The sequence below is a fragment of the Camelus ferus genome, chromosome 20, assembly GCF_009834535.1.
Source record: "Camelus ferus isolate YT-003-E chromosome 20, BCGSAC_Cfer_1.0, whole genome shotgun sequence".
Lineage (NCBI taxonomy): Eukaryota > Metazoa > Chordata > Mammalia > Artiodactyla > Camelidae > Camelus > Camelus ferus.
The window spans coordinates 27,995,595-28,022,754 of NC_045715.1; the positions used below are offsets into that span (position 1 = coordinate 27,995,595).

At 56.9% G+C, this 27,160-nt stretch overlaps 1 protein-coding gene across 7 annotated transcripts in view; it reads left to right on the forward strand.

Moving 5' to 3' along the window:
- The window catches only part of FOXP4 (forkhead box P4), a 48,917-nt gene that overhangs the window by 19,880 nt on the left and 1,877 nt on the right, over positions 1–27,160 (forward strand). For 2 of the 7 annotated variants that reach the window (XM_032463042.1, XM_032463045.1), the window contains 14 exons: positions 9,061–9,156; positions 15,057–15,179; positions 15,701–15,787; positions 17,333–17,480; positions 17,612–17,825; positions 18,082–18,186; positions 18,964–19,051; positions 20,082–20,165; positions 20,294–20,465; positions 20,546–20,622; positions 21,088–21,189; positions 24,570–24,691; positions 26,115–26,181; positions 26,564–26,733. In XM_032463042.1, the coding sequence (XP_032318933.1) occupies positions 9,061–9,156; positions 15,057–15,179; positions 15,701–15,787; positions 17,333–17,480; positions 17,612–17,825; positions 18,082–18,186; positions 18,964–19,051; positions 20,082–20,165; positions 20,294–20,465; positions 20,546–20,622; positions 21,088–21,189; positions 24,570–24,691; positions 26,115–26,181; positions 26,564–26,733 (1,655 nt within the window). Of the gene's footprint in view, positions 1–9,060; positions 9,157–15,056; positions 15,180–15,700; positions 15,788–17,332; positions 17,481–17,611; positions 17,826–18,081; positions 18,187–18,963; positions 19,052–20,081; positions 20,166–20,257; positions 20,466–20,545; positions 20,623–21,087; positions 21,190–24,569; positions 24,692–26,114; positions 26,182–26,563; positions 26,734–27,160 lie in introns of all 7 variants that reach the window. The other 5 variants (XM_032463043.1, XM_032463046.1, XM_032463040.1 and 2 more) reach the window with 3 other exon arrangements.

A 27,160-nucleotide genomic window follows, 5' to 3' on the forward strand; every position in this document is an offset into this window, starting at 1 on the left:
CTGTGGGCCATCCTTCAATCTCCAGCATATGAGTGAGGCTTTAAGGGAAGCTTCAGGGTAACACTTTCTGGAACCACCCCACCCCCCCACCCCAAGAAAAAAATGTCTCTGACTCTGTGGGGTAGAGAGACTAGAGGAAAGAGAGCCTGGCCCAAGGGGCGCCTCCTCCCTCTCAGCCCCAACCAGGAAGTACTTCGAGGACAAATAAATACCTCACCTCTGTTAGGTGCTTTGGGTCATCCACGTAGGCTGTGTCACTTAATCACCTCACTGTCCCTGGGAGATGGGTATCAGTAGTCCCATGTTGCAGATGAGGGGCAGCCAGAGGTGGCACTGACTTGTCCAGGTGACCCAGGAAAGGCTACAGCTAGACCATAGGTGTCCAGACTCCTAGTCCAGGGCTCAGCTCCCACCACACTCACAGTCCCCAAGGGAACCGGAGGGAGCAAGGCCTGGCACCTAGTAGGTGCTAAATAAATGACTGCTGGGAGTGACTGAGAGCACTGCCTCCCAACCCCAAAGTGCTCTTAAAACAAACCACCGGAAGCCGCACTGCCTGCAGCCCTAGAGGCCACTACAGAGGCAGAGAGAGGGAGTGGGTCTGCGGGGCGCTGCCCTGGTCCCACCTCCTTGTGTCCACATGGCTCTTGAAGCCCCTCTTCCTCTGTCCATCTGTCGGTCTGTTGGTCCCTGCCCCTCTGCTCTGGATAAACAAGCCCTGGAAATGCAGTCTTGGCCTTTGGGAGTAATGAGTTGACAGAGGAGAGAGAGAGAGGAACGGGGCGAGTCAGAAGTCAGGCTGGTGACAGGACTTTAGGCTGAAACAAACAGTGCTGAAGAGGGCAGCCACGTCACTTTGGAACAAGAGCAGGCGCCTGTTTCCACGCAACAGCAGTCCGGGAGCTTGTTTAAACAGAGGCAGGGGTGGGTGGACGGCCAGCTGCCAGGCCCAGTCTGACTAGAGGAGGGTCCCTGTCTGGCTGCCCTGTTTTAGCAGTCAAGGTCCCAGCTTCCCGCTCCCTCCTTCCAGCCCCGCTTTTGGTAGTGACAATGCAGTACCACCTCACCTGGTCTCCCGCCTCATGGAGAATCTATCCTGAGAAGAAGTATGGGGGCTGCTGAGGGCCCTGGAACGTAACATTCACAAGGCAAACATACACCCTGCTGGCCAGCTGGAGTTGGTGATCTCTAGCTGCTGTTAAAGAATGCTCCAGACCCAGCAGGACTGCCAGCCGCCCGTCAATCCCCTCCCTTCTTTCACCAAAAAAAGTCCCCTTCCTCAGCACCTCCCCGTATTTCTCCTTTATGATCACTCTTTTCTTGGAAGGTTGTCCTTGCATTTTAACCTGATCTGATTTCACCGTATGAAAATGTTCCTAGTGTGAAGGGCCTTCCCCAGGGACTCCACAAGTACCCTTTGCGCTCCCTGGCCGGGGGCAGCCAGGGCTGGGAGAGGCGTGTGCCGGCTTTGGGGAGGTGAGGCGGAGGGCCTAGGGAGGTCTTGGGGACCAGGCTGAATGCTCGCTGGACTTGGGGCCAGGAGGACTGGGCCAGGCGGGGTGGGGGCGGGCAGAGCTGCTGGCGGCTGGGCTGAAAGGCGTCCTGGGCCTCCAGAGCCTGCACTCCTATTGTCCTCAGGTTGCGGGGGTGACAGGTCAGCGAGGGTCACGGGAGGGTTGCCTAGCGTCTGGGAACTCCCACCACAGTTGCCATGGCAACCAGGGCCAAATCCCGCCCTGTTCACATCCTGTGAGGAGGTTCAAAGTGGTTGGGGGGCTCTGCAATTGATGGGCTTTTAATCACCCTGCTCCATAGAGATGGGGGGGTGTCGGGGAGTGTCGGGGAGTTGGGCGATGGGGGAAAGGAAGAATGGAAGAGATTTTTGTTTTCCTCCCCCATCTGGCTCTCCTCGGCCCCAGCCAAGGAGATGGGGGAGGTCTTCAGAGGGGAATTAGCACAGACACCCCCTCCACTGCACACACGCTGTCAACAGTTGTCTTTCGTCTTCATGTCTGGAGCGCATTTCTTCAGTCTCTGAGACTCCCACCCTCCTGCCCCACATTCTGCTCTTTCATCTCTGGTCCCACACCTTCCAGACTCTCCTTTTGTTTTTGTCGAATGAGCCCCTCCCCAGGAGGTGTTGGCCTGGAGGGAGAGTTGGGGCCCCGAACTCCTCAGAGGGCAGACTTAGAAACTTCACCTCCGTTAAGTCCCTGACTCTCCAACAGCTGTGGGGTAGCGTTAGAAACTCCCCGCTCCCTCCTCTGTCTGGGACTAGAGGGTGGGTGAGAGGCGGGGCTGGGTAGGGCAGGGACCAGGGCAGGGTTGTGAGTGGATTTGTCAGGGGAGGGCACCTATCCCCCTTCTTGTACCCCTCCTGGGTTACTAAGCCAAAGACATCTTGTTTTGTGTGTCTGCCTCCTAGTCTAACAAAAAAGGAAGTTTCCCTAAGAGAGGAGAGAAAGGTAGAGGAGGGGCCCAGGGTCTCTGGAGGGAGTCAGCCCATTCTACCCCTGGGCTTCCCTTTTGATGGGGAATTCTGACATCCCCTCTCTCACTCTCTTTTTATACCAGAGTTCTTGTCCTTACTGATAGGAGTTTGGGGACAGAAGGGAGAATTTGGGGAAGTGAGGGTGAATGTTTCCTCTTCTGAGGGGTAAGGATTGAAGTGGGGTGGGTCACACCCCAAGACCACCCCTTAGTGGGGGAGCTAGGTTTTCTCCTGAGAGTGCCTTCATTCTTAGGAGCCCCAGTGGGAGCCTGTGGGGAGGGAACTGCATGCCCCACCCAGCCCCCACTCTAAATCCCACATTTACAACCCCTTGCGGAAGAGACTACTGTGAGGGCAGTGGCTGGGTTGATGGTGGCTCTGAACCCAGACCTGGGAATAGACCCCCTTCCCCGAGAACTCCAGTTACCAGGATGCATCAGGGAGGAGTGTTTCCAAGCAGTGTGGTAAGCAGCGAGGAAGGGGACCCACGGGGTAGTGCAGGCCCCCCTCCCCGCACTATTTCAGCTCCTTCCCAGATGCCACTGCTATGCCTACTGGTGGAGCTGGTTTTGGCCCCAAAGGGGCTGGAGAACCTGAGGCTACATCAGCACCGCTGGAGGCGTGCAGGGAGGGAGGAAGGAGCCTTTCAGGAGGGCCTTGCCCTTTTCAGCACTGTTGGGTTCATTTGTTAATTCTCTTTTGTGGACAGGACGCATTTTCAAGATGCTTGGCGGGGAAGGGGTCCTGAAACCGGGCTGTGCAGCCAGGCTGTGCGCCTCCCACCCACGTGGGCCCGTCTGTATCTGTGTGTTGCTGGTTTTCATTTTAATGGTTCTAATTTGAGAATGCGCCGATGTCATTTTTACGAGGTTGGTGTAAAAAAAATTTACAGCCTTTTCCAAAAAGCTTTTTTTTTTTTTTCCAAGGGAAAAAGGTGTAGAATCACTTCGGGGGTTTTATGGTCTCTCCCCCATCCTCCTTGCCCCACCTTCTCTGTGTAATTTCATTTTTATGTCTCTTTGCTGGAGGACAAAGCCTTGCTGGTGGAGAACCTGGATCCCCCCAGGTCAGTACCCTCAGTGGTTGGGGCCACTGACCTCTGACCCTTCTCCCTGCACCCCTTCCCTCTGGTCCCAGAGGACCTGTATTTCAAGGGGTAGATGGAGCGATGTTTCCTGTTTAATTCAAGTCAATGAGTACTTATTAAGCACCTACTATTTACTAGCAGTGGGTTAGGTATCTACCCTCAGAGATTGTATCACTTCCTGCTTAAAAGCCTCCAGCCTTTCTTCCCCAAATGTAGAATGCAATAAAAAGCGACTGTCCCTGTAGTCTGGCCGCTGGTCACCTCTAGGACTTCCTCTCAGGCCACTCAGCTTGGCCACACTGGCCTTTTTGGTTCATAATGCACCAAGCTTATACCCACCTCCGGGCTCTGGCACCAGCTCCTTCCTCCATCATGAATACCTTCTCCTGAAAGAGTGGCCCCGCATCCTAAATGTGTCCTAGGAGAGGACTTCCCTGGCCACACAGCCTAAGTACCCAGCCAGCCATCAGCTATAGAACGCTTACCACCGGCTCCCAGCTTGCTTCTCTCTCTGTCTTAGCATCTGTCTCATCTCCCTACAATGTGAGCCCCGTTAAAGCCAATACAGCGTGTCCCCAGTGTCTAGGACAGTGCAAGTGCCCTGTGGAGCTCCATGGATACCGACTGAATTCTAGATAAATGAATCAAAAGTCATCTTCTGGGGGGCAGGTGATGGGCCTTCCTGGGAGTGCTTTTCGGGTTTGGGATGGGCCAGCCCCCAAAACACCCTCCTAGTGTCCCTTCCTCTAAGTCTAGCCAGCCCCCAGCTGAAATTAATTATCAAGACAGTTGCGATCCCAGTTTTGCCAAAATTAGCTAGATTCACACAAAAGAAGTTTGGGTTTGATTTATGTTGGCTGCCCTTCACCACAGTCTGAATTAAGCTGGAATTTGCTGGGGGTCCTCCATCCTGCTTACCCAGCTCCCAGCCGCTCCTCTTCCCTGTGCAGAGCCCTGGGTCAGGCCCGGGGATTCAGGTTCTGCTTCTGCCACTGTGTGACTTTGGGCACGTCCCTGCCCCTCTCCGTATCTCTGTTTCTTGATCTGTAAAGTGAGCTAGATCAGTGTTTCACAAACCTTTTTGCTTGAGTCTACAGTAAGAAATCCCTTTTACTTGGGGCCCCAGCACACAGATTTGCATGAAACAATGCTTATGCTTACTTAATAATTCTGATATTTTTCACGTATGTGTGTGCCTGTGTGTATTTTTCCTTTTTTTTTTTTAACCTTCTAAGTTGATATTTTGACCCACCATTGGATCATGACCAGCAATTTGGAAAACACTAAACTAGATGCCCTCCAGTACCCCAGTTCACCACGTCTGCGATCTGTGTGATTCTGCTCCTCTGTTCTCAAAAGTTCAGCCCTTCAAGCTTGTCTCCCTGAACATCACATTCCCACCTTCCCAAACACTCACGGAGTAAGGCTGGGGCCCCAGCATAGACTGGGAATCCTCCAGTAAACGCCCCGCACCTGGCCGCCACGGAGAGGGTGCCTCCTCCCCAGAATTCTCCAAGACAGAAATGAGAGTGTGGTCTCACCCCGAAGATGAGAGATCCTTCTGCCCCAAGACTTGTTTTTCTTTTCACAGCGGCTCCCTGTTGCCCTCAAAGCGCTAGCTTCACTCCCCTCCATCCCAGCTGCCCTCCCTGGATGCCATCCGTTATAAGCCATTTGTTCCTAATTGTGGAGATCCTGCTAATGACTTCTGAATGGGCGGTGGGGGGAGGAGAGTGAGGCTTCATTAGTGAGACTGAGTTCTTAGGCTTGAGGGAGAATGGGGGTGGGTGTAGATGGAAGAGAGATTGGTTAACAAGTCCTACTGGGTGGCACTGGACAAATGACTGGGAGCTGCCTGGGAAGGTGAGAGATTAATAATCACAATCACAGTAGCTAATGTCTATCCAGGACCCCCTGTGCCTGACCCCCTGTACTCAGCCAGCACTGTGCTGAGTACACGTACATTGTCCCGTGTATTCTTCACAGCAAATCTGTGAGCTGACTGCAGGGTTATTCCCATTTTACAGAGGAAGAAACTGAGGCTCAGAGCTGTGAAGTGACTTACACAAGGTCACTCAGTATTTGGTGGAGCCAGGATTTGGATCCAGATCCCTTTGACCAGGGTCCAGGCACTGAATGGACCAGTACTGCCTTGTTGAGAGAAAAGCTAGACCTTACTCCCGATCCCACAGAGCTGGGCATTTGGTTTTCAGTTTGATGGATGGAGGGAGGAGGAAAATGAGGTTTAAAAGGCCAAATGGCTCCCCATTTCCCATTCTGCCCTGAGCCCCCTCCCTACCCCCAGGTTTCCCATGATGCCGTCTCCCAGGTGGGACTCTAAACGCCTCGTACCACTCAAGGCTGTATCTGGGTATCTCTAGCCCTCAGGGAAGGGAAACTGAGCCCACTTTTCTTTTGGAGATTCTTTTTCTGATCTCCCCACTTTTCAACCAACTGCACCTCCTTTTCACATCCAGACAGCTGAAAACACCCAAGAGTCCAGTTAGGGGAAGGCGCATTCCTAGGCCTCACCAGGCTGTGCATGAGATTGCAATGGCCCCTCAGTGGGGTGGAATGGGGCCGGGACTCAGAGGTATCTGGACCCCAAACCCAGAGTCTGCCTATCACCCCCACCCCTGGGCACCTACAGGGTGATCTCTAGGTAGCACCGAGTCCCAAATTGGGTCAAGGCTGGGCTGCAAGAAAATTATATGAAAAGAGTGTGCATTGCCCACTGTCACCTCCCCGTCTTCTCCAAGCACAGCGCCAGTACGTGGCTGGCTGCTGTGAATGTGAGTGATCCAAGTGAGTGAAGAAGGAATGAATGCAGTGCCTGGAGGATTTGACTTAGGGCTCCTCCAGCCTCTCCAGGTACTTGCCCTAAACCCAACTTGATTTTCTGCCCTTGGAAATGGTTTCAAGTTCCCCAGACTCCCCAGCCATTTCTGTCGTCTGTGGTGTGGGGATCATTGTGCCTGAAACACCCTTCGTCGTTCTCGTCCACCCGGTGAGCCCGACCTTCTGGCCTCCAGTCAGTGTCGTCCCTCATCTGGGCTCTGGTGCCAGTGTTCACCTCTGCCTCAGTCTCTGACAGACATCCCCACGGCACCAGGCCCTGAGCCCCTGGGGCAGGGCCACGTTGTTTCTCTGCATCTCCAGCACCTAGCAGGGTCCCTGGCACATAGGAAGCAGGAAGGCGGGAGGTCAGAGGAGGGGACCGCCTGACCAGGCCTAGGGTCTCACCTGGTGCCCTGTCATCTGGTCTAATGGGCAGGAAAGTGAGAGGCGGGGTGGCAAGGGCCTGTCACTGGGAGGTCTCACAGGAGTGAGACTGCAAGGCCCTGTCATTTTTTCCTATAAATCTTGTACATTTCATGCTCCAGGGGACCACAAAGTAACAGTTCCCCCAGGCCACTCCCCTCACCAGGAGACTGCATGGGGCTCCCCCACTGTCCCCTGGAAAACCCTCCCCGGTGTCTCCCTTCTCCCTGCTAGGGATCCAGGGTGCTTCCTCTCCCTACCCTAACCAGTGTCCCCTGTGGATTGCCTGGGCTGGCCAGCCCCTGTAAGCCATCCTCTTCCCCCACCTCGCCCTCTGACCCCTGTCCCTTACCTCTACCTTCAGAGGACAAAGAGCATCTGTCCAACCTGTGTCATTAGACCCAGAGGGGTTTCCCTAAAAGTGAGGCCCATAGAGGCAGAGGCCCGTTCCAAATGACCACCTGGCCACCTCCCTCTCCTCACCCTGCACCCCCTCCCACAGCCTCTTAGGGCCTTTGACTCAGAAGGTCAGATTTCTACTTTCTGATGTGAATCTTGAAGAAACACAGGCAGGGTGTGAGGTCCCTGGGAAGAGGCGGGTGAGGGAGGCCTAGGATCGGGGGCTGGTGAGGAGTATGCTGGTCTGGACCCCAGGTCTGCCTGGGACGCGGTCCCATAGACACAGCGAGTGTATTTAGGTACTACCATCCTAAGGTAAACTAGACTTAAGCCTCAGGGAAGCTCAGCTATTCAATGAAAGAGCTGTGAAGGGGATGTGTATATATGCTTGGTACACAGCAGGCCCGGCAGTGTTTGCTGAGTGGCGGGGTGTGGGAGTGCATCCGTGTCCCACCTCACAGGTCCACCTTGCCGGTGCTCGAGGTGGGATAGTGGGAGTTGCAGGTAGCACGTTTCATTTAATAGGTGCGCTGGGGAGAGGCCAGAGGAGGTGAAGGATTCACGAGAAGGGAAGGGAGCAGACACTTTTCGAATGCCAACTAAATGCCAAGCATTGGTCCTTTAACCCCGCTAGCATTCTGGAGGTGGGGAGTGGCCCAGTTTTGCAGATCAGAAGCCTGAAGCACAGAGAGGGGGAATAACTTTGCCCAAGGCCACACTGCTGTTCGCTGTGGCACAGCTGGGACTCAAACTCGGTCCCCCTGATGCCAGAGCCCCCTGTCAGAGGCCTGGACACAGCTGCTCTGGCCCCCAACGGGGTCCTTGAGGAACCTGGAGGCAGACAGGTTTTGTGCTCCTGGGTTGTAAATTCGGGACAGGTCCCCACATCCCCTGCCTCTGAGCCCCCTCCCTGGCCTGGAGCGGGGAGGATGGAGGGCTTGGCTAACTTAACAGAGAACTTTCTAGGCCTCCTCCCACTTGACCTACTCAACCTCTCACTGCCCATCTGCCCACCTCCCATGCCCACTAACTGGCCGGAGGTACTTCTGCAAACTCCATACACTTCCCATTCCCATGACCATACCAGCTCAGAGTGCAGTCTAAGCCACCATGGCCTTCAAGCCCTGACCACTATGGGCGGTGTGACACACCCTTCAGGACTTAATCAAACTCCACCAGTGCCATAAGGCCACATGCCCAGACTCCCCCAGGCTCAGAAAGCCATGTAGTGCTCAGACCCTTAGACTCCACCCTCATCAACTACCCCCCCCCCCCCCCCCCGTGTGCTCTGACTCCAAGTGAGTGCACTCTCTTAGCCCCCAGACAGACCACCTAGTGAGGCAGATGGCCTTGGAGCCAGGCTTACTGGCCAAGTAACACCTCCTAGCTGTGTGAGTTTAGGCATGTTACTTCTTGGAGACTCAGTTTCCTCATCTGCAAAATGGAACTGATAATCCCTGCCTCACACGCTCTGGGAGAGGATTAGATGAGATCTTGCCTATAAAGTGCCTGACACACAGTAGATGCTCAAGAAATAGTACCTGTTAATACCCTGAGTCCGCTGCTGTCCTTTCACCAGTGGTCCTTGCTTGACCACTGACCCTTCCGTCTGCTGCCCCATTGAGTCCCAACAAAACTTCACCAGGTCCCAGAGTGACTCTCTGTAGGCTCTGATCCCTGAAGCCTGACTGTTCCCGTGACTCCTACCTTTATCCTTATCCCGTAGTGCAGGTGGACCCTGTGACCCTCTCACTCACCCCCAAGACCTTCCTTCGACCCTGACCTCCCCTTTTTGGGTGCACTGACTCCCCCTGTCTTGCAGGCTCTCCAGGTGGCCCGGCAGTTCCTGCTGCAGCAAGCCTCGGGCCTGAGCTCCCCAGGGAATAATGAGAGCAAGCAGTCGGCCTCTGCTGTGCAGGTGAGGAGGACGCCCCTGGGGCTGGGCTGGGCTGGGGCTGGGGCTGGGGCCGGGGCGGGAGGGTGGGCTTGGCACTGAGGGAGGGGAAGGACGGGCTGGAGAATTGCTCTGGCCCATCCCCAGTGCCAGGGAGGGAGCAGCTTTCCAGTGGGACGTGGTGGGGAAACACCGCCTCTGCCTGCACCTGACCGCTGGGCCTTTCTCCGCTGAGCCTCAGCGTCTGTTGCTCAGAGTTTGAGTCTGACTCAGCCCTTAGTCCCTCATTTCTCTGCCGGCTTCCTCTTCTCTGGCTCTGCCCTCAGGGTCTCTCCCGGGCACTTCTGAGTTGTCAGTTTCTCAGTCCCTGTGGGTCACTAGGCCCGTCCCTCTCTGCTCCCCTCCCAGGCTCTCGCCCTTGCTGAGGCCACCACATCCCCGCCTCTTCGTCTCTCACCCACCAAGTATGTCTCCCCGCGTTTCCTGTCTCTTGATGTCTCTCTGTCTCTTTTGTTTTCCTTTGCACAATCTGCCCTTTTTTCCCCCACTCCCTTCCCCCCAGCGCGCAGGCCCATCTGGCTGGCTGGGGGAGGGGAGGAGAGGGTGGGGGACGGGGGCGAGCCAGGCCTTCTGTTTACCTTTTGTGTCACAAAGAACTTGGGAGAATTGCAGTCTGAGTCGGGGTGGGTCACAACTCCACGGGCAGCCCCTCCCCTCCCCCTCGGCCCGCAGCCGAGCTTCCTCGCTCTCCCCCACCCTCCCCGCAGCAGGAGAGGGAGGCTTGGAATTGGGGAGAGGATTAAGCGAGGCTTTGAAAGGAAGTTTATCTAAGGGAGGAAGAGTGAGCGCGATCCGGGCGCGAAGCTCTGGAGCCTGGGGGATGGGGTGCTGAGGGACTGGGGGAAGTAAGGAGCGGGGCGGGGGTGGGGCGCAGGGCGCCCGGAGAAGGACCCGGGTCTGAGTTTTGTCCTAGGACAGAGTCCAGTGCTCTGAGGCTCAGAGGGCATCTCTGGGTTTTATGCAAAACAAGCCTACGTTCTGCAAGAAAGTGCTTTGAAGAAGTTGAAGAAGCAGTGGCCTTCTTTAAAAGTCTCCAGCCTAATGAGGCAGGCCTCAAAGGGGAGGAGTCGGGCAAAGGGGAGGAGTGGCCTGGGTGGAGGAGGGGAGGGCAGAATCCAGAAAGCCACCAATGGGAAGAAGAGAAAGTTCTTGAATTGGAAGAGTATAGAAGGGTCTCACACCCACGTGGTGTCAGGACTGGGTCTCTGAATTAGGAACCCCCACCCCGTCCCCAAATACTTCCTGGGTCTGAAGTGATCCTTGAGCTACTGTTGGGAGTTTTTCCCACCCTTGGCCCAGGGTGGTACCCACTTCCAAGAACAGAGAGGGCTAGTCTAGGGAACAGTAGGCATGTTCCCCAACCCAGAGCGGGTCTGCTGACCCAAGTATGGGGGAAGGAGCTTGGTGGTAGAGGGACTGAGATCAGGCATCAGGGGCTTTGCAGCTGGATATGAGGGTAGGATCTGAAATAACTGAGGAAGGAGGGAGGCTGTGGAATCTGCCTTAGGAGGCCACCCCACAAAATGAGAGAGATCAGTCGACAAACAGTCCTTCTGAAACTGACAACTGACGTTTGCAGAGTGCTTACCATGGGGCAGGCACTAGGTACTTTACAAATGTCTCATTTTATCCTCACCATCCTCGGGAATAGATGCTGTTATTAGCCGCATTTTGCCAATGAGGCAACTCAGGCCCAGAGAGGTTAAGAAACTTGTCCAAAGTCACACAGCTAACAAGGGGCAGAGCCAGGATTTAAACCCAAACAACTAGCTCCAGAATTCACACTTTCGTGCCTGCGCCATGACGCGGCCAGTAGTAGCGAACAGCAGTCCCCAGTACAGAGACCTAGCCTGATGGTTCTCTGGGCTCAGGGAGCTGGGGCTTCTTGGGGTCGTGTCTGAACTCCTCCAGGAACCTGGAACCCCAACTGGTGATCCTTTTCCTCCTCCAACCCTGGATACCTTACTTGCGTCTCATCCCCACCCTCAAGTTCACAGTCTCCTAGAAGTGGGGCTTCTGTCTCCCAGTAGGGTATAGGGCTTAGAAATACCTCTCCTGTGAGCTCAAGACTGGCAGGGGTGAGGGTGGGGGATAAGGAAGCGTGCATTTTGTTGATTTGGAGCTCAAATGAAATGAGTACAGATCAATGGCAGCACCTTTCCCAGCGGTCCCCACAGGACACTGCTGTACTCCCCAACTCAAGGCAAGATTCCTGCCCACTCACCTCCCAGCCATGTTCACTAGCCTCTCTTCTTACAGCCAGCTTCAGAAGAGTTTCCAAAACCAGATTAGGTCTCCAGCTCCAGCCTAGAGATTGCCTGGTTTGTGCCAGGGCCTGGGCCCCAGGCAGGGAGAGGCCACTCACAGAAGGAAGCACAGGTAGCTGGGAGTTTGGGCAGAAGGGTGGCTAGAGCAGGCCCCTTAGCTGTGCCCGGCTTTTGTCTCATCTTCTCAACTTCCTTGCTGTTTCTAGAAGTTCTTCTTGGTGTCTCACCACGATCTTTCTTGCTATAGCTCCAGCCAGGTCCGAGGACTACCTTCTGGTCATTTGCAAGGAAGTTTTAACCTAAACTAAGGTCTGGCCTACTCTCCCCACTCTCCCAAAGACCCTAGACCCCATACTTAAGAGGTTGAGGTTAGGGCCTTGATTCTCTCACCAAATTGCATCCATCCCAACACTCAGCTTCCAAATAAGCTTCCTCCAGTTCAGGTACCATCCCTGTTCCTCCCAGTCCAGCATACTATGTTCATGGTGGAGGGCTCCAGGCCTGAGCAGGGCCCCTGAGGGAGAGGCTGGAGGCTGCTGTCGGCACTCCGCCCAGGGCTCACACTGCCAGGCTTTTGTAAGCATTTTGCTGCCCTGGCTGCCCTCCCGATGGTGACTCACGGGCCTTGCTGAGCTGACTAGCTGACGGTGCCCATCCTGACACATCCTAGTCTGGTGAAGGGTCAGTGGGGACACCAGGGGAGCTCCAGATCAGTTCCCAGAACCCTCAAGGGGCGTGAGGGGAGGAGACAGGCTCAGCCAGCTCGGGAGATCAGCAGGCAGCGGCCATCTCAGTGACCTTTCTCAACCCGCCTGGGCCATCTTCAAGACAAGTACACACAAGGTAATGTGTCCAGATTTCTGCAGCCGCCTCTCCATCCAGCTGCTCGGCCAGTTGGCAGGAATGGCAGGGGCCAGGGAAGCCTTCCAAGGTCATCTCTTCCATTCCCCTGCCTCCAAGTAGGAAAGCCCCAAGGAAGGAAATGCCACATCCTTTCCTGCAGGCCACTTGCAGTGACTCACACACCTGGTGCCTGGAAAGATCTCCGGGGTGTCTGGACTCAGTCTTCCCTGCTGGGGGCAGATCTGTCTCCTCTAGTTCTAGTTATCACAGCAATGAAGATGGGAGGCCCAGAGCTTGTGTCTGAAGTGGTCCTTGCCTCGTAATGCCCCTGGGGCTCTGGCATGCCGAACGTGCACTCGTGGAGGAAGGGAGGGAAAGAAGGGAAAAGGAAAACCCAGGTTTTAAAAAGTAATTTTCTTTATATTTGTGTAGAATTTCATGGCGTACAAGCCACTTTCACGTACCCTTTCTCCCACTGTCCCTCCAGGCCTCAGTTTTCTCATCTGTAAAATGGTGGCGATGATGGTCCCTTCCTCCCAGGGTTGCTGTGAAGATTCAGGGAGAGTATATGCACAAAGGGCTTAGCCTAGTGCCTGGCACATAATCAGCCGCCAGCAACGTCCTCTTGAGTAGCCCTGTGAGGTAGGGAGGGCAGGCGTTCCAGACCCCCCAGTTAGCAGATGCAGAAAGTGAGGCTTGGTGATTTCAAAGAACAGTCGATATTGGGCAAGAACTGAGTTCAGCACCACCATGTTGGTTGCCCCCAGGGTAGGGGGGAAAAATGGACAGGTAAGCAGCTACCCAGCTGCCTCGGGGACACCCAGCAAAGGACATGGGCTGGTTCTGCAAAGAGGGTGGATCTGGGCCCTTGTCTGCCCCCCACCCCAAGCCCCTCTGAGAGGGGACCGGAACAGCCCTGCAGCCTGGCTTCCCCGAGTCTCCCTGGGAGACAGTTGTAAGAAGAGGGGCTGGCTTTTGGGATCTCCAGCCTCACTGACCCGTTCAGTTCGCAGGATGGTTCCATCTCCACACACTCTCCTAACCCTTCTCAGGACCTTCTCTGGGGTGGGGCAGACCATATGGGACATGGGAACACCGGGAACCACGAAGCACACAGACCTGGGTGTGAATCCCAACCCTGCCCCTTAAGGCTCCTCGTTAGAGGCCCCTCAGAGCCTTTATTCACATGGTGTGGCCGTGGCTAAAAAGCCAGTTGCCCCTTCCAGGGATGTTTGCACAGAGATGGCTCGGAAAAAGGAGGGGAGCCCAGGGCTGGGGCAAGAAGGAGTGGGGGCAGTGAGATTTCCCTGATGTCACTGGATCCACTGTACTTCCCCCATTGCCTGTCTGCATGGGCCTTCCCTCACTGGTGGCTTAAGGCCGAGTCCTGCCCCCGCCAGGGATCCTGAACTGAACCAGCTCCTCCCCTCCTGCCCTACTGTGGGGCTAGGGAAGATGAAAGGGGCCAGGAGCGAAAGGGGCCTGTCCCGTCCTGACCAGGACAAGTCTGCAGGATACCCACTCCCTGACTGGGCTACCAGGACCCCTCTCTCCCCACCCTAAGGCTGAACTGTTGGAGAAAGTAACTCAGCTCAGGGGAGCACACACCTAGTGAGCGCCTGCCGTGTGGGCACCTGGCTTGGGCTTGGGAGTGACACGGGAGCTTAGAGTAGAGTCTTGTGCAAGTGTGACTTGAAGATTGCCCCCGTCAGGACACCCGTCCTTCTAAAACAGGGCAACAAGACAGCGTTGAAGCTTGGCCTTCCCTGGCTGTGACTGCACAAGCCTGGGGGTTTCAGGGGAGATGGGAACTGGGAAAAGAATGATACTGTTTTTCTCTGAACCTTTTGCCTGTAGCTCGATTCTCTGGGCCTCTTGTAGAGGCCTAACCCAGGACAAGGGGCAGAAAGCTGCCCTACTTTGAGAAGCCTGCATGTTCTGGCCGGAAGGAGTTGTCTCTTGTAGTCCAATCCCTGTTTTATGGTTGAGAAAACTGACACCCCAGAGACAGCAGGTGACTTGCTGGAGGTCACACAGCAAGTTCAGTGCAGGGCTAGGAGTAGCGACCTGTCTCTGCATCCCCACACGGTGTTCTTTCTGCCCCACCTGGACCAGATCACACCTTCGTACCACATGGGATGACACTGACAATGCTTCTGGATGTCAACTCTGGGCCACTGTGTGTGCCACCTAGACAGATGTGCTGGAGTATGTGACGTGTGTGTGAGCTGGGCCAAAGTCCAGGTCCTCGCTCCATGTGGGCCCAATGTTGACACCTTCCCAGGGCTGCAGACTGCCCTCTCGGCCAGGCCCAGCTTCTTAGAACAGACTGAGCAGGAGTCGAGAATGGCTAGGTGCTGCCCTTCCCCATCACTGAGGGAGAAACCCTCCAAAGCATGGATTCTACCGACCAGTGTCAGTTTTCCTGCACAGAAGATAGCGTACCCTATAGTAGCCAACCCTTAGGAGCACTTGCTGTCTGCAGGCTCTGTTCTAAATATTAACTCATTAGCCATCATGATGACCCTAAGAGGCAGGCACTATCCCTATGTCCATCTCAGAGACAAGAAAACCAAGAATAGGGGAGGTGAGTCTCTTGCCCAGAGACACGCAGCTGGCAGGTGGCAGAGCCAGAATGTGAACACAGGCAGGCTCACTCCGGAGCTGCTCCACCATGCTATGGGCGGGGCCTCGGGTGCTGGCCCTCCCCGGGTTGGGTAGAGGTGAGCGGGCTAACGGGGCCGGATCCCACAGGTGCCCGTGTCGGTGGCCATGATGTCGCCGCAGATGCTCACCCCTCAACAGATGCAGCAGATCCTGTCGCCCCCACAGCTGCAGGCCTTGCTCCAGCAGCAGCAAGCGCTCATGCTCCAGCAGGTGAGTCTGGCCCCAGGGCAGCTGGAAAGGCAGGGAGAGGAGGGCGGGGTGTTCCAGGCACTGGCCTCCCCACTCCCACCCTGGTTACCACCAACATCACGAAGGGCCAAAGCCGCGGCAGAAACCAGAGAGACTGCTTAGGCCGAACTGATCTGCGTTCCTCCAGGACAGCTGGGGAGAGGTCAGAGGTCCAGCCTCTCCACAGCAGACCCCCCTGACCCCCCATACTCCCTCACAGTGTGCTGGCCCCACCCATAGGGAAGAGCAGGCTACTGGAACATCCTGGCATTGTCCTGACCCACCAAGGGAGAGGGAGGGCTCGGAGCTGTGGATGAAGCTCCCTTCTCCCTTCTCCATTCCCTCTCCGTCCAGGCTCTGCTCAGGGACCCTCTCAGAGCAGACTGGGGCGAGCAGACGTCTCCCTGCTGGCCCATCTGTTTTGTGGCAGCCCAGTCATGAGAGGGCTGGCCTGGCTTTGGGGGCCTCTGCTAACTCACTCCCACCCTGCTGTCTACCCCCAGCTGCAGGAATATTACAAGAAGCAACAAGAGCAACTCCACTTACAACTCCTCACCCAACAGCAGGCTGGGAAGCAGCAACCCAAAGAGGTAAGGGGCTCAGGCAGGGCCAGATGTGCCCCTCAAAGGACCCCAGTCCCTCACCTGCAGCCCCAGTCCTCTCCTGGTCGAAGGCTGGGAGTCCCAAAGTGATCAGGAGAGAATGGCCTTGTCGGGATATTGGAAAAATCAGGAAAGGCTGGGGGAGGGGATCAGGGGGGTGAGGAGATAGAGGCCCATATTTCTCCATCTCCCCTCGGCCGTGTTCAGTCCTCTCTCCATGCCTTGTGTTACTGCATTAGGAGAGAAGGGCTGAGCCCTGTGTTGTCTGAGCAGGGCTGTGTAGGTGTGTGTGCGTGTCAGATGGCCCTCGCTCATGACTGCTGCCATGTTGTCCTGCCCTCTTCCTGCCTCTTAGTGACCCAGCACCTCAGCCCTCCAGTCTGGTCCTGAGAACCTCAATCCCTCAGCAACCCCCTGCCCCGCTTCAGCCCTGCCCTAACTTCTGCCACTCCCTAGAATATCCTGCCCTGCTTCTCCAGGGAACTCCCCAGCCTACACCCACTGCCCCACCTGGGCCACAGTGCCTGCTGAGCTTCCATACCAGGCCCTGCAGTGCCGCCGACCCCAGGTCCTAGACACGCGTTTCCCTCCTGCTGGCCAAACCACAGCCAAGTTCTGAGTTGCCTCTTTCCGGAAGGCTGCCCTGCTGACGCCCAGTCATTCCCTCTGTCCCTCAGCCTCCCCTTCAAAGGTCTTGTATTTGCTGTATTCTCTGCATCTAGGCCAGGTTTACTGAATAGCCAGGCCCCCGACCCCACCTCCAGGGCAGGGGAGAGCCATCCCTGCCTCCCAAGCCCCCAGGACATGCTTGGCTCCTGGGGCTCAGAAAAGACTTGCTGACAGGCTGACTTGTCAGTCAGTGCCTGTGTGAAGTACTCGCGGGGGTGGGTGGGGGGACCCGGGGCCAGAGCAGGAGACAGCCATCTAGAGCAGAGTGAGAAGTGTGGAGGGCGGCGACTGTTCCCTAGCCTGGGTCCTGATGACCTGCTGGTGCTGATCTGTTAAAGTCCCATCAGACTCCTTGATTCTCTGTATCTAAGAAGCAGGAGAGGAGAGGAGCTGGAGGGGAGAAGGCCCCCTCCTCAGAGCGGAAGGGGGGCACCCCAGGCATGTGGGAAGGGTGCCCGCCAGGCGAGAGTGGCCCCCGGAGTCTGACAGGCTCATCCATCATTGTGATGAGAGCCTCCTCCCGCCCCCCCTCCCCAAGGCGAGCACAGCTGCGGTGCGGGAGCTGAAGCAGCGGAAGGAGGGAGGCGGGAGCAGGGAGGGCGTCGTGCTGCGTGTCTGGGTCTGGCTGTGTGTGTTTGCGCGCGTGCGTGTGTGCGTGTGTGCGTGCATGCGTGTTTACTGCGAGGAGGCATGCAGCCCTATGGAAGCTGGGCTGGGAGCAGAGAGGCTGCAGCTGCGGACGCCACAACGACAGCTCCGGGGGCCGACAGGCCCTGGGAGGGGGTGGCCGCAGGGTGGGGGCCAGATGGCACTCCTGAGGCTGATGGCACCCCTCTCTGCCTGCCCCCTCGGGCCCCCCACCAGGCACTGGGGAACAAGCAGCTGGCCTTCCAGCAGCAGCTCCTACAGATGCAACAGTTGCAGCAGCAGCACCTGCTCAACCTGCAGAGACAGGGGCTGGTCAGCCTGCAGCCCAACCAAGCCTCCGGGCCCCTCCAGACCCTCCCGCAAGGTGAGTGCCCGCCCCCCACCCAGCCCCAGTCCCACAGCCTTCACTGGAAGCCTCTGCTCCCAGGAGTGAGGTGGGGGGCCCCCACGCGTTCCTGGGGCCCGGCCAGCCTCCCCTCTCTCTCCCTCCGGCAGCAGCTGTGTGCCCGACGGACCTGCCCCAGCTGTGGAAGGGCGAGGGTGCCCCTGGGCAGCCCGCCGAGGACAGCGTCAAGCAGGAGGGGCTGGACCTCACTGGCGCGGCCACCACTGCTACCTCGTTTGCCGCCCCCCCCAAAGTCTCACCCCCCCTCTCCCACCACACCCTGCCCAATGGACAGCCCACTGTGCTCACACCTCGGAGAGACAGGTATGGGGCTCCGGCCAGGAGGAGGTGCTACAGACCTGCCCAGGGCCTGGCCTTGACCCTGAAGGCTGGGAGGGAGGAGCAGAGCTCAGGGACCTGGAAGTTTACCTCTCCCAAGACACACAAAACTGTGCTCAGCCTCTGGGGAACCCGTATCAGGGACAAAAACATCACCAGCAGGAGAGCTGGGGCTGGCCTGGCCCCAGGGCTGCTGGGGTCTTCAGGGTCCCTGACCGCCATCTCCCTCCTGCCCTCCCAGCTCCTCCCACGAGGAGACGCCAGGCTCCCACCCCCTCTACGGACACGGAGAGTGCAAGTGGCCAGGCTGTGAGACCCTGTGTGAAGACCTGGGCCAGTTTATCAAGTAGGTGTCACCCCCACCCTTTTTTGCCTCCCAGCCCACCTCCCCTGACAGCAGCCTTTCTGCAGGGCCCCTCAGCCCTGAGCCTAGCACCTAGCTTGCCCCTTCTTGGGCCATCAGCCACCAGCTGCCCTGCTGTCCTCACCCCATGGGGGGCCTAGTTCCATTTCTTCCCCTAGTTCCATTCATTCCCCATCAACTCCTTAATCATTCCTCCCCACTCCCCAGTCTGTGTCTGGGCCAGCAGCCTCCTCATCCCATCCCCAGGCTGCCAGAGCCAGGTTGGGAGGGCGGGGAGAAGGAGAGGACTCCCCCCACCGCCCTCCCCAGCTTCCCCCAGATTCAGCCTGGAGAGTGATGGCCTAGTGACGGCCTTCGGGCCTGGCGGACAGGCGGCTGGCAGCAGGCGGCCAGCTGCCACAGCCGTGCCAGGCTCTGTCACTGACTGATTAACTCCGCTGTCTCCCAGACCCTTGCAGCATCAGGGTCAAACAAATTGTTTTCACGCTTCGTCAGAGGTTTACTTAATTAGTTCATCTGCAATTAGATCTCTCTGTAGCTGGGATTTTAGCAAAGACATCAAAGGAGGCTGACGAGAAGGCAGCTTCCTCCCTTGTCCCGTGTTATGTGTGTGTGTGTTTTTTTTTCCTTCCCTTTCCCTTCTTTGTATCTCTTGGTCTGTCTGCCTTCCAGGCCGTGGGCGGGATTAGAGGATGGGGTGGGAGGGTGGTGACAGCGGGAGAACCAACTTTCTCTTCTCCACCCCTCCTCTCCTGGAAGACACCTCAACACAGAGCACGCCCTGGACGACCGGAGCACGGCCCAGTGCCGCGTGCAGATGCAGGTGGTGCAGCAGCTGGAGATCCAGGTGTGGCCCCAGCTGCGGGGGAGGGACCTGGGGGGCTCCTGCCCCTGCCCCGCCCATGGCACTGGCTTTCCAGGAGGGGTTTGGGGGCCTCATGGAAGGCTCATCTTATGCTTCCTAGGTCCTAATTACCATGGTTGTGAGGTGCGGGCAGCTGGATTCTGAGGGGGAAACCAGGACTGGGGGCATCTCTGCTGGGAGGTCTCGAAGAGACTCATACTGATAAAAACAACAAAACTAATATGAATAACTGACATATTGAGCACTTACTTCGTGCTATACTACATACTTTCCCTCTGTAACTCAAGGAATCCTCTAAACCTGATCTTGGGGGCACTATTATTACGCCCACTTTGCAGATACAGTAAACAGAGGCACAGAGAGGTGAAGTAACTCGCCTCTGGTCACTCAGCCAGTGGGTAGCAGAGCTGGGATTAGAACCTAGGCAGTCTGGCTCCAGAGTCTGCGCTCTACCACACACGGTACTCAGGAGGCCGCTCAGGACAGTCCGTCCATCAGGCAGTCAGACAGTATTTACCCCCTTCCCTCTGGTACCTAGCAGAGCGCCCTGCATGAGAAGGTAGCTGTGAAAGATCTATTGAATTTATGAATAGGGGTGAATGATTCGTTCATCCCTTCCTGCGTCTCCATTCAGTGCGTGAGGACACTCACACACAAGTGCCACTGAACTTGGGTGTTGTTCAGCCACAGCCTTTGCCCTTGATGGGGAGGAAAGGAGTGTGCTGCTGGGAAGAGGGCCCCCTGACAGTGTGCTGGACTTGTGGCTGGGGACACCCAGTCTGGAGAAGTGGGGAGGGTGTCATGGAGCAGGCAGCCCTCAGTGAGGCCTGCAGGTGTGAGGGCCAGAGGGTCAGGCAAGAGCGGAGGCCTTCCAGGAGCAGGGTACAGAGGGAGCCAGGATCCCAGGGGCGGGGGCGAGTGGTGGTGGGGATAAGGGCTCAAGATGTGGAGAAGGAAAAGGACCCAGATGCCCCCCAGACACAGCCCCTGCTCACCTCCTGCCTCCTCACAGCTCGCCAAGGAGAGCGAGCGGCTGCAGGCCATGATGGCCCACCTGCACATGCGGCCCTCCGAGCCCAAGCCCTTCAGCCAGCCAGTGAGTGACTCCCCTCCCTGCGGCCTTCCCAGACAACCCCCCAGACCCCCACCCTTCGGCGCTGGTCTCAGCATCCTCCCCATTGCTCACAGCTGAACCCAGTCCCCGGCTCCTCCTCATTCTCCAAGGTGACCGTCTCCGCAGCCGACTCATTCCCAGATGGTCTTGTGCACCCCCCAACCTCGGCCGCCGCCCCTGTCACTCCCCTACGGCCCCCTGGCCTGGGCTCTGCCTCCCTGCACAGCGGGGGCCCTGCCCGCCGGAGGAGCAGTGACAAGTTCTGCTCCCCCATCTCCTCAGGTAAGGGCGCAGGGAGGGGCACCCTTCCCTAGGCTGGGTACCCCCTTCTGGCTACCTCATCCTCTGCCTGTCTCCCGCAGAGCTGGCCCAGAATCACGAGTTCTACAAGAACGCTGATGTCCGGCCCCCCTTCACCTACGCCTCCCTTATCCGCCAGGTGAGTGTGGAAGGTAGACGGAGTGGGCTGGGGGTGGCACACCAGCTGCACCCCTCCCTCAGGGGCCCCGCCTCGGGGAGGATCCTGGGGCCAGAGGGCATAGCTTTCCATGTCACGTTTGACCTCTCCCGCTCACACCTGCACTTTCCTTCCTTCTCAGCCAGACGGCCCCTCAGACAGGCCTCGCCTGAGCCAGCCTGCTGGTCATGGGGACATGTCTCTGGAGGCACACACACACTATTTTTTGCTACTTACACCCCCTGTGTCGTCTATTCTCTCATTTCCATGTACACACACTCCCATAAGGCTCTTTTCTGATAGACTTATGGTTACTCGTAGTCTGTCTCTGTTTCTGTCTTACACACACACACACACACACACACACACACACACAGTCTTGTCCCTCAGGCCTGTGACCCTTGGAGGCCCAGACTGAGGGTCCCCACGCTTCCTCCTTGCCCACAGGCCATCCTGGAAACCCCCGACAGGCAGCTGACCCTGAATGAGATCTACAACTGGTTCACCAGGATGTTCGCCTATTTCCGGAGAAACACGGCCACCTGGAAGGTGAGATGCGCCCCTTCCTCGTCGCCAGGGCCCCAGGCAGCATTGGACACCTCCACATCCCTTTGAGACCAAGGCTGCCTGACAGTTAGTCCCCTTGGAGAGATCTCCATTTCTGCAGAAATGGCGTTTCTATCTCCACCTCCACTTCTCTGGAATATAACCCCGTGGGCCCCAAAGACCACAGCCCCCTGAAGTAGGGCCTCTAGGAGTCGGTAGAGCCTGAGCCTACGGTAGGGAGGCCTGGGTTACATTCACAGGAGACCCCAAGGATTTGGATTCCTTGGCTAAAGGTGCTCACTCTGAAGCCCTGGGTGGGTGCGTGGTGTGCAGGCCTAGACACATGGATGGACCGAGACCCTGGACTAGACAGTGGGGCCGGGAACACAGAAACACTCTTCCCAGCCCTGCCATCAGTGACAGGAAGATAGCTGTCTCCATCCAATTAGTCATTTCAACACCTTCAGCCATAAGTTTTCCTGGGGGACCAGAAGCAGGCAAGGGAGGGACCCTAGAAAAATGAGACACAGAGATGTGGGCTGGGATGCTAAGCCATTTATTTTTTTATGGCCAACATATGTCCGTCTATTTGATGGGTGAGAATATTAGGGTCTGTGCAGGAGGGTGGGAAGGCGATTTCTAAGTTGGGAAGGGGCAAGGGGAAGGAGAAGGGAGCGTCAGCACCCTGTGGGAAAAGATGGACACCAGGGTTAGCCTCCCCATCCCAGAGCCTGAATTGGATCCCTGGCTCTTGAGTCCCCCTGCTGGCCAGCACAGAAGCTGCAGTTAAGCAGCCTTCCTCCCCTGTCCCACCAGGTTTCAACCAGTGTCACTGGGCCCCCCTCCCCACCAGTGCCTGGGACAAGGTGGGGGTCTGCACAGGGTCCAGACTTTTCTGCCTCCAGAGTGTGCTGAGTACAACAGGAAGAGTGCTCCATGACCTTCCATATCCCCAGGCCCAATTCCCAAAGCTTGGGAAAGAGGCTGGGAGGCTGGGACAGCTGCTCTGATTGGCTATGAGTGATGTCATTTCCTGCCAGCTACAGTCTGGCCCTCTCTCTTAGCCAGTAGGAGCCACCTCGTCCAGTCTCCAACCTGCAGGCCAGTTTGGATACCAGGTTTTGTAAATGTTAGGGCCCTCTACAAACATTAAGGATCATTGTGATTGTCACGTAACGTTTGCTTTAACCCTGTATATTAATTCTCTGCCCTTAGGGGAGTTGATATAGAGCCCCACTTCCATAAGGCAATCTCCTCCTTAGGGACAGAGTGCTTCTTACCCACCTACCCTCTTTTCCTTTTCTTTTAACTGCATCACTCTCTGCAGTTTCTACTTCTCTCCTTTCATGAGATCAGGAAGAGCTGGTGTAGGTGACTTTCTTAAACCCCTTGATGACCATCATAAAGCCACCCCTCCCATTGCCCAGCCTCCTTGGCCTTCATACCACCTTTGACTGGTGGCCCAGCCTTGGTCATCTGAGTGCTGTGTCTCCCTCCCAGGTCTTCACCTCCATCTCCCCTCACCTAGTCTATGTCCCAGCAAGAAGCCAGCTGAGTGAACGACCTTCCCATTTGCTGTGCTTTGCCGCTACTTCTGCCACTTAGGGCACTTCCTGTGCCCTCCCTGTGGCACAGCAGAATCCATCTCAGCTTGTGGTCCACTCTGACCTTCAGGATTTTTGCCTCCAAGCTTCCATTCATGTCACTTGGGAAACGCACCCGGTCTATGCCCAACTCAGTTTCCTTTCCACTCCCACTTCTGACCCATTTATCTGCCCTTTCTCCTCAACTATTTCCACTTCCTTCCCTCCTTCCTCCTTGACTTTCTCTGGCCCCTACCCTGGGATGCTGTCCACTTCAGACCAGGGCAGAAGGATCGTGAGCTGGCGTGGGCCAGGCCAGCTGCCGTTCATCTGGGGACAGAGCTGCCATCTGCCAAGCTGATGGTCCTCGCCAGCCCTCCCCCTGTGTTCGTCCCTTCCCAGGGCCCATGTTGTGGGCCCGTCCTTTTGTTTACGCAGCCCCCGCCAGACCCCTTAAATTGCCGTTAATGTTTCAGCGTAACGAATTAGTCTCTCATCACGAATCAGGCTTCGAAATGAGGGAAAAAAGCCCCAGTGAGGCCATCCTCGGAAATTGGGGTCATTCTCATTTGCAAAGCGGAGGATCGGAGCCCCGTAATGCGGGCAAATTTATTCCGAGGCAGGAGCCCCGGCGTGATTAGGCCCTTTGTAATTATCGCTCCAAGAGATTCCACTCCAGCCGCCCGCCTCCCTCGTGGATTAGCAAGCGAGTCGGAAAAATACACAGGATTTAATTAGAGGCAAATTAAAATTGGTAATGAAATCGGGCCAGTTGCAAGTGGCAAGAGTTGGAAGGGAGAGAGAGAGAGGGGATCTCCAGGGGCACGGGCTGCCTGCCCAGCCTGCTTTCTTCCCCGTTTAGAAATGTAAAGAGGAGACAAGGATGGAGACGAGGTGGGGGCGGCTAAGGGGGGACAGGTAACAGGGACACAGGGACAGCTGTGGGGAGGCGTGGTGAAGCTGAGAGAGGAGAACGCAGGGACAGGAGCGGGTGGGGGGGGTGCATTAGGGCCCCAGCCCAGACTCCCAGGGGGAACTGGGCCGAGCACCCCCACCCTCACCCAAGTGTCCTACAAACCAGATGACCTCAATTCCTGAAGTTATCCTGCCGGGAGGAGGTGGGACTGACAAGGTGACTTTCCCTCTTTTCCTTCCTCCTCCTGCTGTACAGCCACTAAACCCATGCTCTCCTTTCTCCCAGCTTACTTACCTTAACAAGTATGTATTAGGCTTCTACTGTATACCTCATGCTCTCAATAAGCTGTCTCTTCCCAGCCACAGCCCAGAATCAAGGCTCCCACACTCCAGGGGGGTCAAGGAAGGTTGCGGTGAGGCTTCCTGAGTTATTCCCAAAACTTTTAAAGGCTTGATGGAAACTCTGCATGCCCCCAAGATAAAGTGTCCCAGTCTCCCTGAGGTGCCAGGGCCTGAGTGTGCAATCGTGCCAGTCAGAAGCCCTGAGTAACAGCCCCACACGTCCAATTAACCGTGATGGGAGAACAGACTGTTGCTAACTCGGTATCTTTCAGTGTGTAGACAGAGTTTTCCAAAATGTGGCAGGGAGAAGGGAGCACATAATATAACGAGTGGTGACGATGCTGGGAGCCTCTGGCTCCAAGGGCGGAGAGGGGCCTTCCCTCTGCCCCTCATGCGTCTCCTCTTGCCGGTCCCCCCCCCCCCGCTTGTTGCCGGGCTGGGGAAGGTGGGACAAGGTGGCACACGAGGACCCTCCTATCTGTACTCACCTGAACGGGGGAGGGGTTGCCTCTGAGCACCTGCTCCTTGTCACTGCGCCCCCAGAACGCGGTGCGACACAACCTCAGCCTACACAAGTGCTTCGTGCGCGTGGAGAACGTCAAGGGCGCTGTGTGGACAGTGGACGAGCGGGAGTACCAGAAGCGGAGGCCGCCAAAGATGACGGGGTATGTGGGCCCAGACCAGGCGCACTCCCATGACCGCATGGGTGAGGTCACCCCCCATGCATCTCCTGGGCACCTTTGCACCCCAGACCCTTCCCATTGTAGGGGTGGAGCAGGGAGAAAGTGGGCAGAGGAGCCCAGGAGAGCATGGAATCTATACGTGACAGATGATTAGGAAGAGGACATTTCTGTCTTGTTCTGCACTTGCCACTGACTGAGGGAAGGAGCTGGGGGGGACCTGGCATCAGAAAGAGAGGCCCAGAGTAGCCATGGCCAGAGATGGGGTGTAAACAGATGGCCACCAGTGTGGCTGCTGGTGAGTGGGCTGTTGTCCCCAGAGCCACTCTCTCCTATCTTGTCACAGGGTGAGCCAACCTGTGAAATCCCCAGGCCCCACCTCTTCATTTTACAGGGAGAGGAGGCCCAGAGAGGGCAAGGGGCTGGAGAGTGGTCACACAGCAGATTCCGGGCAGAGCTGAGTCTCTGACCTCTACCGTCATTTTCAGTGGAAACAGGAGCCTCCTCTTTCGACTTCCTTTCCAGCACTGGCCACCTCCCCACCCTGACACCCAACACGGGCCATTCGATTGCCTATGCATCTTGGGCCAGAGGCCTGTGAGGAGGGAGAGAGAGGTCTGAGGCAAGTTAGATGGGTATCTGTGGGTGCCTGCTCCCCTCACAGGTTTCTTCTCCCCAGACAAGAGTGTCTCTTACCCTCAGTAGCTGTGGGGGCTGGGGTAGGGTTAGGACCTAGAAAGGGAAGGAAAGCCATCTCCCTCCCAATGCCCTCACATGCCAGTTACATGCTTGGTGTCTTCATGTCCCATTGTCAACTCAGAGTACCTGGGTTCAAATGACATCTCTACTTCTCACAAGCTGTGTGACCTGAGGCCAGTTCCTTAACCTCTCTGAGATGCTCTCTTAACTGGGGTTAGTCACTGTGGAAGGACAGCCTTGAAACATTGCTTTTCCTGCCCCAACTCCTGATCGCTTTTGTGTGCAGAATAGCCTTTGGTTTGGAGCATGTGAGGACAGGCTGAGCACTGGGCTTATTAGCTGTCCCCAAGTTCAGGATGGTGAGAAAGTGGATGGTGAGATGTGGGACTATGGAGGCTGTCACTTGGACCTTGCCAAACATTGGGAAATCTAGAGTGGAGAGAAAAATTGCTGGCAGCCTGATGTGAGGACAGACTCCTGGAGGGATCTGGTTCCCACTCATTAGCTCTGAGCCCCTGGGAGCCTCAGCAGCTCACCTGGGAAGGGGGCTGTCGGTCAGCGGGAGGACTGGATAAGACGGGGCACAGCCGATTCTAGCCTCCCAAGATAATGAACAGGCAGTCCCTGGCATGGAGCCAGCCTTCAGGGTCAAGGCCTGAGTGAGGAGTAAGCGAATGAATGAACGAAACACTGCCTTTCTCCTGTTCAGGAGCCCCACGCTGGTGAAGAACATGATCTCGGGACTCAGTTATGGAGCACTTAACGCCAGCTATCAGGTAGTGGACTTGGCCCGCCCAGTGCCCACTCGCTGCCCTCGGCCCCCCGCCCCTCACTTTCTATTCAGCACTCTGCCCTGGAGGAGGGACCTTCCCCAACCCTCCCTGGCAGAGGCGGGACACAGAGCAGGGAGGCTGAAGTAACCAATGACACCCCCTTCCCTGGCTTGTCCATCTGTGGGTCCTCTGTCTCCTGGGGAGGAAATAAGTCGGGCCAGGTTTCCAGGAAAGCTGGGAGGCAGGTCAGGGTCAACACTCTGGCCTTAGGAGGGACGCTCTAGACCCGCCAGCACCCATGCTTGCAGGAGGCTCTCGGTGGGTGGGGAAGGGACAGGACTTGACTGGGTGGAGCCCGCTGAGGCCCCAACTTCGTGCCCTGCAGGCTGCCCTGGCCGAGAGCAGCTTCCCCCTCCTCAACAGCCCCGGCATGCTGAACCCCGGCTCCACCAGCAGCCTCCTGCCCCTCAGCCACGACGACGTGGGCGCGCCCGTGGAGCCCCTGCCCAGCAACGGCAGCAGCAGCCCTCCTCGTCTCTCCCCACCCCAGTACAGGTGAGCCGCGGCAGGGCCCCACCCCACCCCAGAGCCCCCAGACATCAGGGAGGAAGAATCTTCTCCCCCCACAGCTGGGATCCCTGTCTCATCACCTCCTGGACAGCTCTCTTCCCAGGACAAGTGGCCTCTCTCCTCCTTGGTCCCCTCTCTCCCTTCTCCCATATCCTCCTCCTCCCCCTTCTTTTTATTTCCCTCCTTCCTCTCCCTCCTCCATCCTCTGTCTCCCTTCCTCTCTCTGTCCATCCCCACATCTCCCTTCCTTAGAAGAAAGCCTTTGGGGAGACCAGACCTGAGATGCCAGGCCCCAGTGGCTCAGAGATAATGGGGCCCTTTAGAGGCAAGCTCTGGACACCCCGCTTCGTGTTCCCAGGTTCTGGATGGGGTGGGGGCGTCAGGGGAAGGCCCCAGGGTGCCCACATCCTCC